Here is a 13838-nt window from a genome sequence, read left to right on the forward strand (position 1 = left end):
GATGGACACAGTATAGATACATTGTGATACTATCAACATCTCCCTTTATGTATTTGAAAGTAAAAATAGAAAGAGAAATAGGTTTGTTAGCAGAACAAACATATAGGAAGCTGTTCATAAAGGAACACAAAAGAAACCTGAATAGAATTGTTAATCAAGGTGTGGCAGTGAATAGGAACAAAATGACTGGATATATATTTAGTGTTAGTTTATGGAGAGGGTTTTGCGGCAGTTTATGATTGTTTAGACAATTGCGGGCAATTTTGTGTTGTTGACAGTTAAGGATAGTTGTGAATTGAAGGCAGGTAGTTACTCAAAGGAGGAATGAATTGATCAACCGACTAATGAACACAGCCTCGACAGTAGATATAACGAACACAGCCTCGACAGTAGATGTAACGAACACAGCCTCGACAGTAGATGTAACGAACACAGCCTCGACAGTAGATGTAACGAACACAGCCTTGACAGCAGATGTAACGAACACAGCCTCGACAGCAGATGTAACGAACACAGCCTCGACAGCAGATGTAACGAACACAGCCTCGATAGCAGATGTAACGAACACAGCCTCGATAGCAGATGTAACGAACACAGCCTCGATAGCAGATGTAACGAACACAGCCTCGAGAGCAGATGTAACGAACACAGCCTCGAGAGCAGATGTAACGAACACAGCCTCGAGAGCAGATGTAACGAACGCAGCCTCGAGAGCAGATGTAACGAACGCAGCCTCGAGAGCAGATGTAACGAACGCAGCCTCGAGAGCAGATGTAACGAACGCAGCCTCGAGAGCAGATGTAACGAACGCAGCCTCGAGAGCAGATGTAACGAACGCAGCCTCGAGAGCAGATGTAACGAACGCAGCCTCGAGAGCAGATGTAACGAACACAGCCTCGAGAGCAGATGTAACGAACACAATCTCGACAGTAGATGTAGATGTGGACCGTAGCATGTAGAAGGTTGATGGTGTCACACACACCCCCAGAATACAACTAATATTTAAGTATGTGTCAGTTTTTTTGTTTTTTAATTCATTTTTATATTTGTGAATCTATGTGTACCCCACTTGACAACTGCCAATGGGAGAGATAATGGTGGCACAGCCATCAGGGAAGATGAAAGAAAAGACGACAGAAACAGTTTTGGGATTGATGTTGTCAAGCAAGCAGCCCGTGGTATTACAATATATTTAATGAATCAACTTATTTTCTTTCAGTCTTTAAATCAATTTTGTGAAAAGTTTCTTGTTTTTAAAAGGTTATGTTAACCATGTTACCCCCCTCCAATCTAAACTTGCTGCTCAATGATTGATTCGTATATTTGTACTGTATTGAGTTAGCCATCTTGCTATTGCAACATATGACAATAGAGCCTCTATTAAAGCTCATCCATTGATTGTTCAGTGCATCTTTTTATCCATTAACCTACATTTTATTTTTAATACATCAATACATACACATACTCTTTATTGGTCGCCATTTTTTATTAACTAAACATTTCTATTTTTACGTTTTATAGAATCTAGTTTTTTGTTTCAGAATTTTGGAGATGAGGATTGGGTTTTTTTCTATTATTTGGGGAAATAATTGATTAAATTCAGGCCATAGAATGTAAAAAAAAAAGAATTTTTTTAAAAATATAATTTCAAAACACTAAATTGAACATGCATTTCAAACAAACAAAAAATAGATTCATATTATTTGCATTCATCGGACTACTGTTTTCATCTTGATTGTTATTTACACAACATTTTGGTCGATGCAACCTCCGACCTTCTTCAGGTGTATCTTGTCGAACTTTGAATTTTTCTGTCAAACTCTGGAATTTAGATGGAATGCAGGCGATCTTGTGCTGTTGACAGTTCAGGAGAGTTGTGAATAAGAAACAGTTGAAGGCAGATTGTGACTCAAAGGAGAAATGAATTGATTAACCGACTGATGAATGTAACCTTGACAATAGATGTAGATGTGGACCTTATTATATAGAAGGTCGATAGTGTCACACACTCACCCAGAACATAACTCAGAATTTTTTTTGTTTTTTTTCTGTGTTTTATTTCATTTTTATACTTGTGAATACATGTGCACCTCACTTGACAGCTGCCAATGGGAGAAACAACGGCAGCACAGCCAGAAGAGAAGACTAAAGAAAAGAAGACCACAGAAACAGTTTGGGGGTTGGTGAAGTTGTAAAGCAAACAGCAGAATCCTTTATTTACTTCACGGGGGTAGCATGCTCTCGTTCCATCATCCTTGATTGGATAGAGGTCCTAAAGTAATTCTAATTATATTTTTTGGTTGCCCACACTGAGAATTGAACCTTCAACCTCTTGGAGAATATCACTTTTACAATTGGTTCTTCCTAGTACTCTAACCACTGTGCTACAGGTCTGAAATTCTGTTCAAATTTTCGAGTTTGACAGAAACACTCCCGAGTTCAATAAAATACACCTGAAGAAGGGCGGAAGTTAGATCGACAGAAACGTAAAAATGACACTCAAAGTAAGAACAGTAGTTCAAAGAACCCAAATAATACACATCTATTTTTGTTTGTTTGTTTGAAATACGTGTTCAGTTTTGTGCTTTGAAATTATGTGTGTATGTATGTATGTATGTACTACCTGCCTCATGGGCGGGTCACCGGTAACTAAACTAGTTTCCCCACCAGGCTTGTTTGGTGAGGAGGGCAGCTAGTCTCCCTGAAGGATTAAAAACAAGACCTTTCAAAGGGCGAATGAACCCTTTTTTGTGGTCAACGGCCAACTAGCACCATGTGTGTTTGTGTATGTGTGTATGTGCTGGGGTGAAGGGGGCTCCCGTAAGCCATGGTGAAGGCAACCTTTCTAGGAGAAGCAAATCTCTGATTTAAAAAACCATAAAGCTGGAGACCAGTACCCGCATTAAGCTGGTCTGCAGTTTAATTTGTTGTTGGCTATTTTGCTCTTGCTTGTTGCTGGATCTCAACATTTTTAACCGAGAGATTTAGCTGTCATACAAAGCTAAGACTCTGTAACATCTCTGTATAGATACTCCCTCAGGCATTTGTCTATAAAAATGGTCCTGTGGTGATGGAAGTCATTTTTGGACTTATGGACTTTAAATGTCTGAGGGAGTGGCACTCGTCTGACAAGACGTTGCAATCATCACATATATATATAAATTTTTTTACATTTATTTTTGGTTTGAATTTAATGCAATATTTTCTATTATGTTTAAATTAATCATTGTTCAAAAAAAGATTAAAAAAACTTTTTTTTCACATCGTATTTGTTTTACTTTTTAAAATCCTATTGTGAAAAGAAGAGATTAATTCTATTGAAGCTCTTTCATTGTTTGTATTTTGTTCAAAAAAATATCACAGCTGGCAAATTGACTGAACACGTGATTTGCTCGCGTTGGTCTAAAGTGAACAGGCCTAAGCACTGCGTCCATCAAAAAGAGATTATGTAAAGCATCCACGATCAAGGTCTTTATTATTTATTTGTGTAGTGGTCGCAGTCATTGTTGAAGCTGGGTGTGTGACACATAATGTTAACTTTTAGCTAACCAGTTCAGCAACCTAACAAAAGGCGAGGGTCGTTCCAAAAGGAATGCATTCTTTTCTTAAAAAAAAAAAAAAAATTGAAGAGCTATGAAGACACCTCTTTACTCCACAATACATTGTGTTCTACATCGTACTGTAAAGAACCTACTATTGATTTTTTTTTTATCTAATAGCTTGAATTAAAGTTTAAAACGCAAAGGTCAAATATCATGATTTAATTGTGCTCTAAACAAACATTCATTTTAAATACTCTCCTGTTTTATCAAAAAATCTACTGTTGATTTTGTATGCCCGTCTGCTTGTGCAGTGATAAAACTTCTCAAATGCACTTGTGATGTTAGGCTGTAATAGAGTATTTACTTTGGTCAAAATTCTATTATCGATTTCCAATACTTATCGTAGGAATTCTGATTCAAAACCTATCTAAGAACACTCATAGACACATAAAGTACATTTGTGTGAAATTTTTAAAAAATTGGCCCAGCCTTTTCAGAGTTCATAGAGAATGAACTCGCGTGCGCGCGCGCGCACACACACACACACACACACACACACACACACACACACAGAGACAAAGTGCCTTTTATATATAAGTAGAAATAGATAAATTCTAGATTTTTACTTTGGCAAGAGAGAATTGAAACCGGTTGATAATCTTTCCTCTATTTCATTAGTGTTTTTCTATTTTATATTATGTAGCTGTTTATTTTTACCTCTTATGTTTAGATTATTTTATAGATATTCCCCCACTTTTTTTTTTTTTTTTTTTAGAAAGGAGTCACTAAAGGTCATCCAAGAATAAGGGTTAATGAGCGTAAAGTGGTCAGTGAGACAATGGTGTAGTGATCAGCAATGGTGGAAGTTGGTTAGAATTTGGTTATTTAAGGGGATAGCTCGACAAGAACTTGTTTACATTGGATTTGAAAGACGATTTTGTTGTATTCAGCTGGAAAGCAGGCCCAGGGTACAAAGTTCCACTTTATTCATTACTAGCATTTCAGCGCTGCGTTGCCCGGGTGTTTGGAGGTGTATGTTGAGCAAAAGAAAAAGCAGTCAATTTTTTAAACTTTGAACCCTATTATGACCCCTTAACATTTTATTGTTTTGGGCTCAAATCAAGTTATTAAGTTAGATCCATGTCCAAGGAACCTATATCTAAAATTTCGAGTGTTTAGACCCAAAATTGGTGGAGGAGTCTTGTAGAGTTCTCAAAGGTCAAATCGTTGAACTTTGACCCCTTAACAGCTAAATTTCTGTCCGAAAACGGATTACAAAGCTTTTCCCAAATCTCAGTACCCTGTATATTAAATTTCGAGTCTGTAGATTGAAAATTGACAGTTATTGTGTAGGAAAATGTTCACGCACAGACACTTTCACTTTTATAGATATATAGATTTCTTTTTTTTTCTTTTTTTCCTTTTCAAAATTTTGTTGTTTCTTTTTGTTTTTAAAAATTGTTTTTTTATTTAAAAAGATTTTTTTATTCTTATTTATTAAAATTGTTCCCCTTTGCTTTCTCCTTTGTTTAATTTTTTTGTTAACTCCCATTACATATTCTACACTTTATTCAATATTTAACCAAATTAATTTTCCATATTGTGATGAATCGTCTAATTTAAATGTTTTTTTTTTTTTTTATATATATTTCAGTTGTCCTTAGTGAAAATTTGTAGAAAGAAAAGAAATGTCTGACCCTGTGACAACACAACCTGTACCTCCAGGTAGCTAACCATTTTTCTGTATTTAAATTCTTTTGATTTAAGGAAAAAAGAACATTAAACGCCAATGTTACTTATTTGATTACATATGTGTGATACTACTGACATTTGCTTGTGTTACGGGAGAAAGAGAAAAAGAAGTATGGAAAAAAGATGAAATGAGAAAAGCCAATGAATGCAAGCAACTGGGAACCACTTGTAAACTCAATATTCTCACAAAACTTTCTCCTTTAGACGAAGTTGGTTCAGCTCACCTATGGTGGGTGCCGCTTTGATACAAGTAATAAATAAATTGTTCACGAAGTAAGACAAAAGGAAGCTGAGGGGAGGATTGTTGGTCAAGGTGTGGTGATGATTAGGACAGAGAAGGCCAATATGTTAGTTTATGGTCACTTTTAAAAGTAGCAATGAGTTTTTCAGCAGTTTATGACAGTTGGGGACAGTGTTTGGTTTGTGATGGTTGATGATAGTTTGAGCTGAGGAGAATTGCAAGTTGGACACAGTTGAAGGCAGGTTGTGGCTCGGAAAAGATGGAACTGAATTGATCAACCGACTGACAAACACGTCCTTGACAATAGATGTAGATGTGGACCTTAGCATGTAGAGGGTCGATGGTGTCACACACACATACCTAGATTGCAAGTGATATTTACAAAAAGTGTCAAAATCTGTTTGAAATGGGGTTAGTTGAAAGACAATTGATAGGAAATTGTTCACCAAGGTACACAAAAGGAAGCTGAAATAGGATTGTTAATCAAGGTGTGGCGATGGTTGGGACAAAGAAGGTCAATATATTTTAGACTTAGTTTATGGTCACTTTTGTGAGTGGCAATGAGTTTTTTGTATTTAAATTCTTTTAATTTAATGAAAGTGAACATTAAGAACTGATGTTCGATAATATTTATCGGTAGTATTCTTTTGAAGTATTTCGTTTGACAATTGCAAAAATTTGATTTATATATGATTGTTAAGGTTTATTTGTGTAGATATTTGAGTTCCTTTTTTTCTTTAAAAAATTTTTTTATCCCCTCCCCCCCAAAAAATCAGGCACATTACCATGGAGAAATAAAGGGGCTACTATGAATCAAGGGCCATATCTACAGAATCATTCAAAGTAAGCTTCAGTCTATGACCCCCCACCCTGCTTGCAAAACTTTCACAACAAGCATTTATCTAGCTACAACCACTGTCAACAATTTCCCTGACTCTCTGTCTGTGCTTGAATCTAAAAGCAAATTTCTGGAACAAAACTTTTTTTCCCAGAACTGCTTGCCTATGGAACTCTATATTGCAGGCCTGCTTTCCAGCTTACTACAATATGATCATCTTCAAATCCAATGTAAATAAGTTCTTGTTGAGACATTTCCTCAAATAATATAATTTTACCCAATTTCCAACAATCACTATGCTGCTGTCTCAGTGACCACTGTACACTCATTAATCCTTATCCCTGAGTCGCCTTCAGGCCTTGATAAGTGGTGACTCCTTTGTAAAAAGACAAAGTGCATGGGGAGAAAGAAAGCGGAGCAGACAAAAAAAGAGGTGGGTGAACAAGATGCAAGAGTTAACAGGCCTGGCACTGAAGAGAACGTTCGGGAAGGCAGAAGATTGGGAAGGTTGGAGAAAACTGATTGCCAAGTTATCATCCGAATGGTCATCCAGACCACAGGATTGTTGCTGCTGCTGATGATGATGATGCTGATTATGATGAACAGAAACAGCTATTCCATAACATGTCAAACTATGAATGACTAAACCTCACAAGGAACATATATATATTTTTTATTTTTATAGTATTTTTTAAACAAAACACGACAACACTGTAGCAAAACACACTTGTGAATTTGAAACAAATGAGTTATAAATTTACTCATCTCTCCACTAGGGTAAAGATCCATCTTTTATGTGGAAATATCCAGCTCCTCAAAACTAAAAATTACCCTAGTCATAAGGGATTTCTCTTTCTTTGATCTGGCACAGAACAGATACATACTATAAATTTTTTATTTGCACAAAGTAAAAACGTTTCTAGGAAATATGTGAGATTCGAGTGGAGTTATGAATGTCAGATTTCAATAATGTTGCCCACCGAGAAGGTGTATCTAGCACATCTGGACTTCATCTGAGGGTATAACCTCTACACGGATTTTGCAATAGGTACATGTTTGACTCTGACATAAGAGAATTAAAGAAACGTATCTGCTTTGTGTCTCCATAAATTGATTGATATTCAAACGTGCATGTGAGAGTAACTAACTACAATGAATGGATTTAATGATTTGCTTTTAACAAGTGGCAAATATGTTTTGTCTTTTTTTTTTTTTTTTTTTTTTGTAGATTATCAAAAAAAAAAAAAAAAGAATGCCCCTTAGTTTTTTGTTTTTTATCGTTTTTAAATTAATAATGTTTTAGGTTAATTTCTTTAAATTTATAAAACCTGTATCCAGTCAAAACTTTTTTTTTTACACTTTCCTGAAGATTTGCCTTCGTATATTGATATTGTAAAAACTACTGCCTTAGTAATGTGTACTCTGCCTATTCGTTTTTTTTTTAATCACATATGAGCAAACTACCCCCCCCAAAAAAAAACATGACTTTTTAATTTGTATAAATATAAAACTAACTATGTCTGTGTCTCAAGTTTTTCAAACTGCATCTCTTCTGTGATGCCAGATCAGATGATTGCAGTTTTTGTGAACCATTTAGTAAACCTGTAAAAATAACTGCTAAAGTGTCAAAATTTAAAAAAGCTGGAACTTGGCAGGTGTAAGTCAACTTAAAATGCTCTTGTATGCATGCACAAATATACATTTACTAACAAACCACCCGGCATTGCTTGAATATATTTTTATTAATGCTGATTTCGTATTTATTATTATATTATATTGGACTCAATATATAAAAATGATTTAAAGTTAAAAAAAAAATGACTTGCTCACCACCACTGAGAATTGAAACCAAAATGTTATAACTTATGATTTACTTTTCCCTTTGACGTTAATGCTTGACCTATGAAGACATGTTTGCTGCAAGGCTAAAAATTCAAGCATCAACCAATAGCTATTACGTTAAGCATGCATATTCGTAATACTGTCGTTCAACCTTCACCTGGTAAATTCCATTTTTTTTTAATTTTCACACTTTTGCACTTATTTGTTTTTTTTTCCCTGGCTAAAACCCAAATATAAAGTTTTGCATGGGTTCGAATACCCTATATATTAAGTTTCATGTCTGTAGACCAAAACCTGACAGGAGTTTTGTAGGTAAAAATTTTTTAAACAAATATATATATGCATACATAAATATATATAAAAAATGGTTTGTGTTTACTATAACCTTTTTATGCAAATATTATGCGAGTATAAATCATGTATAATATCTGCATGAATATAATTACATGTAATAGTTAACTAAAGATGTTCATCTCCATAAAAAAAAACAAAAAAAATCTAATAGGGAATTAAGATGTATGTTTAAAAGAATATGCAAATTAACTGGATCTGCAATTCCACAAGCTATATATAACAAAGTTGTATTTTCTTTTTAAATGAATAGAAAAAACAACTTTATTGGAGTATAGATATATTTCCATGTGCTTGACGGCCCTGTCGGTGGGGCATTAGAATACACCGACTGCTCCCCTGCAGAAGGTAAAAGTCCCTCAATGGGGGTCCTGGATATGACCTTAAACTATATACAGTGGTGAGGCCCCAACTTGCGGGTTTTAGGGAGTGTGGAGCCACCTTTTAATTACCATTGCTCCCAGGTCCACTCTGACTGAGAGTGTTAGTACCTGTTAGGGTTCCAACTATGGGTTAAATAGAAACCGACTTGAAAACAACAAATATATTCTATTAAAAATTTTTTCTTCAAAATCTTTGGATTCGGCATTAAATACCCCAAAAAGGGTTGATATGCCGTAAAACAAAAACAACCAACCAACCATGTGCTTGAAAGTTTTCATTTTAAATTCTGTGCAATTATGCAGAATAAAGAAACTACTTATGAATAGAATTTAGCATAACAGTGAAATGAAATCAGCCATCTAATAAGAAACCATAAAAAAAATGGATAAGTAATTAATTAATGCTTGTTTTTCAAACGAATATGCAAATTAGTTAACCTTCATATAGTTGCTCACATATCCATGACTGAGTATATTAAGAAGTTCGTTTTAATAATTTTTAAATAGAAAAAGATTGTTATAAAATAAAAAAATAAAAAAACTTTTACATATTGTCATCTGGGGCTTTAAGTAGATCCAACTCCTAGAGTGAATGCGGTATTGTGGTGATTGCAACTAGTGATAGGGAATAGACAAGTGGACGACCCCCGACACCCATCTCCCCCCCCCCACACCCTTTCTGGCCTCATGCCACATTTAAAAAGAATTAGTTGCCTGTTTTATATAATTTTAACCCTAAAATTCTGTAAAATTTGTGATTTTTCTTAAATAAATATTTAAATAGAAAACGTAAGTTTTTAATAGGAATATCAGAGCAAGAAAAAAAAAACTCAACTTTATAAGTATATAGATAGATATACTCATTTTCATCCCCCCCCCTTCGAAACAAGGCATATTGTGACTTAAAAGATTAGATGAACCTGCATGATTATCTCCCCATTATATCTTAATTTTCTTCAGTTTGTATCTATCCGTTACACCTCTGCATTATATTTCCTTCAATAAATTTACATTTCCTTTATATAATTCATATATGTATTCATTGAACTATTGTTCTCATCTTGAGTGTTAATTTCACAATGTTTTGGTCGATGTAACCTGTGACCTTCTTCAGGTGTATCTTGTCTAATTTGGGAATGTTTCTGTCGAAATCTGGGAGTTGGATGGAATTTCGAGCGGAACCCTTTATTTACTTCATGGGGGTAGCATGCTCTTGTTCCATCAACCACAAAAAAAAAATACAATTGTGAAAAAAAAAAAAATACAAAAAATACAATTGCAAATTTCTTAGGACCTTTATCCAGTCATGGCTGGCGGAACAAGAGCATGCTACCCTTGCAAAGTAAATAAAGGGTTTCGCTCGAAATTCCGTCCGCATTATATGGGTAAAATTGCCCCCAAATTGTTCATCCATTCATTTGTTTGTACTTTTTTCAGTAACCACGCCGTGGATTTAAAAAAAAAAGTTTGCACAAACATTAGTCAAAGTGGAAATAAATTTTTACTTGTGAAAGAGGACCCTGCAGGCTTGGCTTGTTTTATATGTAGGTGCGATTGAATAATAATTGTTTTATATGTAGGTGCGATTGAATGCTGGAAATTCTATTTCCTACTTTTCAAAGGAAATCTCTGTAAAAAAAAAAAAAATCTTCCAAATTTTTGCCACATATTAAATACTAGCCTGGATGCCCGGCATTACCCGGGTGTTTGGAGGTGTGTGTTGAGCAAAATAGAAAAAAGTGGTAGGAGGTAGGCAGGCTTGAACCTCTATCACAAGGGGAGAAAAGAATGTGAAAAAAAAGTGACGTCTTTACTGTTGTGTCCATTCGCAAACCGGAAGTGGCAAAGGTTTAAATTAAAGCTGTATGTATGTATGTATGTATGTATGTATGTATGGCTGCCTAAAACTTTCGACAAAGGCGGCGGATTTTCATGAGATCGGTATCGTTTTGAAGCTCGACCCTTTGGACAACAAATATCGAAAAATTGAACATCAATTCCTTCACCCTCAGCTGGGCACTTTTCTACAAGGAGGGATCGATTTTTTTCGCCGATATTTTGGAAAGTCATCCCCCTCTTTTTGATTGACTAGCCTTAATTTTAAACATTTGTCACTTCTGGTTTTGCGATGGGCACAACAGCAGAGACATCAACCCCCCCCCCCCCACCCCAACCAAAACACCCGGTCAGCACTGAGCACCCAGGCTAGTATAAAGATAATTCTGAAAGACAGACCAACTGGAAAGGCGCGTTCCTTTTGTTGGATCTGAATCAATTGGTTTGTTGCAGTCCGGTTCCCGTAGTTACACAGCAGCGTTGCATCTTGTTATTGTGTGACGACACATCACACATCGTATGTTTTGCATTCGATTTTAATAACAAATGACTTATTGATTCCACGTTGAAAGCTGAATGACATCAGTCTCTAAAAATGTTAACAATTTAAGCAGCTATTTGGGATTATCTAACCGAAGCTCGCTCGAGTGGAAGGAGGACGAGGAAGAGGAGTGGAGGGAGGGAGAAGGAGAGGAAATATTAGCATTTTCTATGACAAACTGCTGAAAATGTTCTTCCAAATTTACTTCAAGTTGAATATCAGCATTTTTTATTATTATTTTTTTTCTTGTCTCTCTTTTAACCAAATCTCACGTCCAGTTTAAGAATGTATTTGTAGGATAAAATCCAAAGACTATCCACTAGGTTTATATAATAGTGCTCAATAAAAGATAGAACTATTTTTATATTAATATTTATTTATACAGACGTACACAGGCTTTGTTACATTGGTATGAAAATGTTTCGATCTGTAGTTATTTATAACTAAGATCTCATCAGGTCCAAAAATTGACATCCCAGTATGAACGCCTCAAGAAAAAAAATTTTTTTTTTTTTTTTTTGCTTGATGAGATCTTAGTTATTACTAACAGATCGAAACATTGTCATACCAGTGTAGCTAAGCCTGTATGTTGCTGTATAAATAAATATTTATATTACTACTAGCCTGGAAGCCCGGCATTGCCCGGGTGTTTGGAGGTGTATGCTGAGCAAAAAAAAAAAAAAAGCGGTCAATTTTTTTAGCTTTGACCCCTATTATGAGCCCTTAACATTTATTGTTTTGGGCTCAAATCAAGTTAAGTTAGATCCATGTCCAAGGAACCTATATCTAAAATTTCAAGTGTTTATACCCAAAATTAGCGGAGGAGTTTGGTAGAGTTCTCAATTGTCAAATCGTTGAACTTTGACCCCTTAACAGCCAAATTTCTGGCTGAAAACCGATTACAAAGATTTTCCCAAATCTCAGTACCCTGTATATGAAATTTCGAGTCTGTAGACTGAAAATTGATAGTTATTGTGTAGGGAAATGTACACAGACAGACAGACACACTTTCACTTTTATAGATATATAGATTATCACTATTTTATGTAATCACATAGTCTGAGTCGTTACGAGGATTTAACGTGCCAAATTCTGTGTAGCTTAATTAATATATATTTTTGTATGGCATAATCACGTTGATACACCAGTTCTCGCTGGATCACCGAAGTTAAGCAACGTCGAACCTGGTCAGTACTAAATGGGTAACTATTTGGGACTTCCAGGTGCTGTATGTGCTCTCCGCTTATCTCGGCATTGTTTCCAGTTGTCTTGGACTTCTTGCCACTAGAGTCAAACAGTGCCAATTCAGGAGAAGTGTGGTTGGGGATTGCACAACCCTTGCCTCACAATTACAAGTGCAGCTTCCCCTACAGGGGGTATCCTTTGTCTTTCGAGACTGACCGGAGGCATCAACATTTTCATAACTTATATATGATGAGAATACTGGAAATAATATTCTGAGATGGAGAGATCAAAAAAAAAAAAAAAAGGAACTAACCAAGTTATATGTTCATCAATGTTTTGTCTTTATTTTAAGACTTATTCATGATGATTAAATTGAAGAAAATATTATTATCCTAAGGAAGTCTTGAAATAAAGACGACATGATGAACATATAACATGCTTTGATCGTTTTCATCTCTCCGTATGCAGAATTTTTTTTTTTTTTTTTTTTAAAGCATATTTTGTTAAATATGACTGACAATATATGGCTCCATATTTTTGTTCTACCTTTCTAATTTCTGTATATGCTTGCTTGTTTCCCTGTGGGAACTGGCCGATGTATCTGCCATATTTGCTTATATCCTTAGTACTTTCAGATTTATCTGGATATATTTTCAGAGGTGGTTAGCGAATAAGAATCATTGTGTTTAGTGCAATATGAGTCGTAATGACAAGCTTAGATCTGATAACCTCAGAGAAAGATTAAATATAGACAGTATAGAGTGATGAGTGCAAAACATGAGACTGTTGGTTTGGTCACATTAAAGGAATGAATGAGAATTCTTGGGTTAGTAGATCTAGACCAATTGAGGTAGCAAAAGATAGACCTAGGAAATTATAGAAATGTGTGTTAAGGATAGATTTGAGTGAAATAAGGGATAAATAAAGACCTGTCCAGACATAATTTAGTTTATAAATCAATTTCTATAAGTCGTCCAACACATGCCATATAAAAGCGAAAATGTATGTATGTATGTGTGTTCGCTTTTTGTGTATGTCTACAAAACGCTTTTTTGGCCGTGATTCTTGGTTGGCTCGCCCCTTAAAACTTTTTATATGCTGTCTAAATAATAATATCTACGACTAAGGAACTCGGGTTGCAGCTATCTTTAATTTACCCGACTTTTATAAGCTATTTTCGAGATATTTTTTGATTGCCGCGTAGCGGGGAAAACAGAAACTGGCTTCCAGCACAAAACTAGGTCAAACATCACGCGACTTAACGTTCTCGCATCTGTTAATTTCGCTTTATAAACGTCAACTTAACACACTTATCAATTCATCTATT

General features: G+C 35.2%; 1 protein-coding gene across 3 annotated transcripts in view; it reads left to right on the top strand.

Annotated features, from left to right (window-relative positions):
* LOC145261243 (phospholipid scramblase 2-like) overlaps positions 1 to 13838 on the top strand; it is a 144797-nt gene that overhangs the window by 35957 nt on the left and 95002 nt on the right. For all 3 annotated transcript variants that reach the window (XM_080119626.1, XM_080119627.1, XM_080119628.1), the window contains exon 2: positions 5197 to 5267. In XM_080119626.1, coding sequence (XP_079975752.1) covers positions 5231 to 5267 — 37 coding nt within the window. In that variant the 5' untranslated portion in view covers positions 5197 to 5230. The remainder of the gene's footprint in view (positions 1 to 5196; positions 5268 to 13838) is intronic.

This window comes from Euprymna scolopes, chromosome 37 (genome assembly GCF_053919585.1).
Source record: "Euprymna scolopes isolate OS-2025 chromosome 37, ASM5391958v1, whole genome shotgun sequence".
Classification (NCBI taxonomy): Eukaryota; Metazoa; Mollusca; class Cephalopoda; order Sepiida; family Sepiolidae; genus Euprymna; species Euprymna scolopes.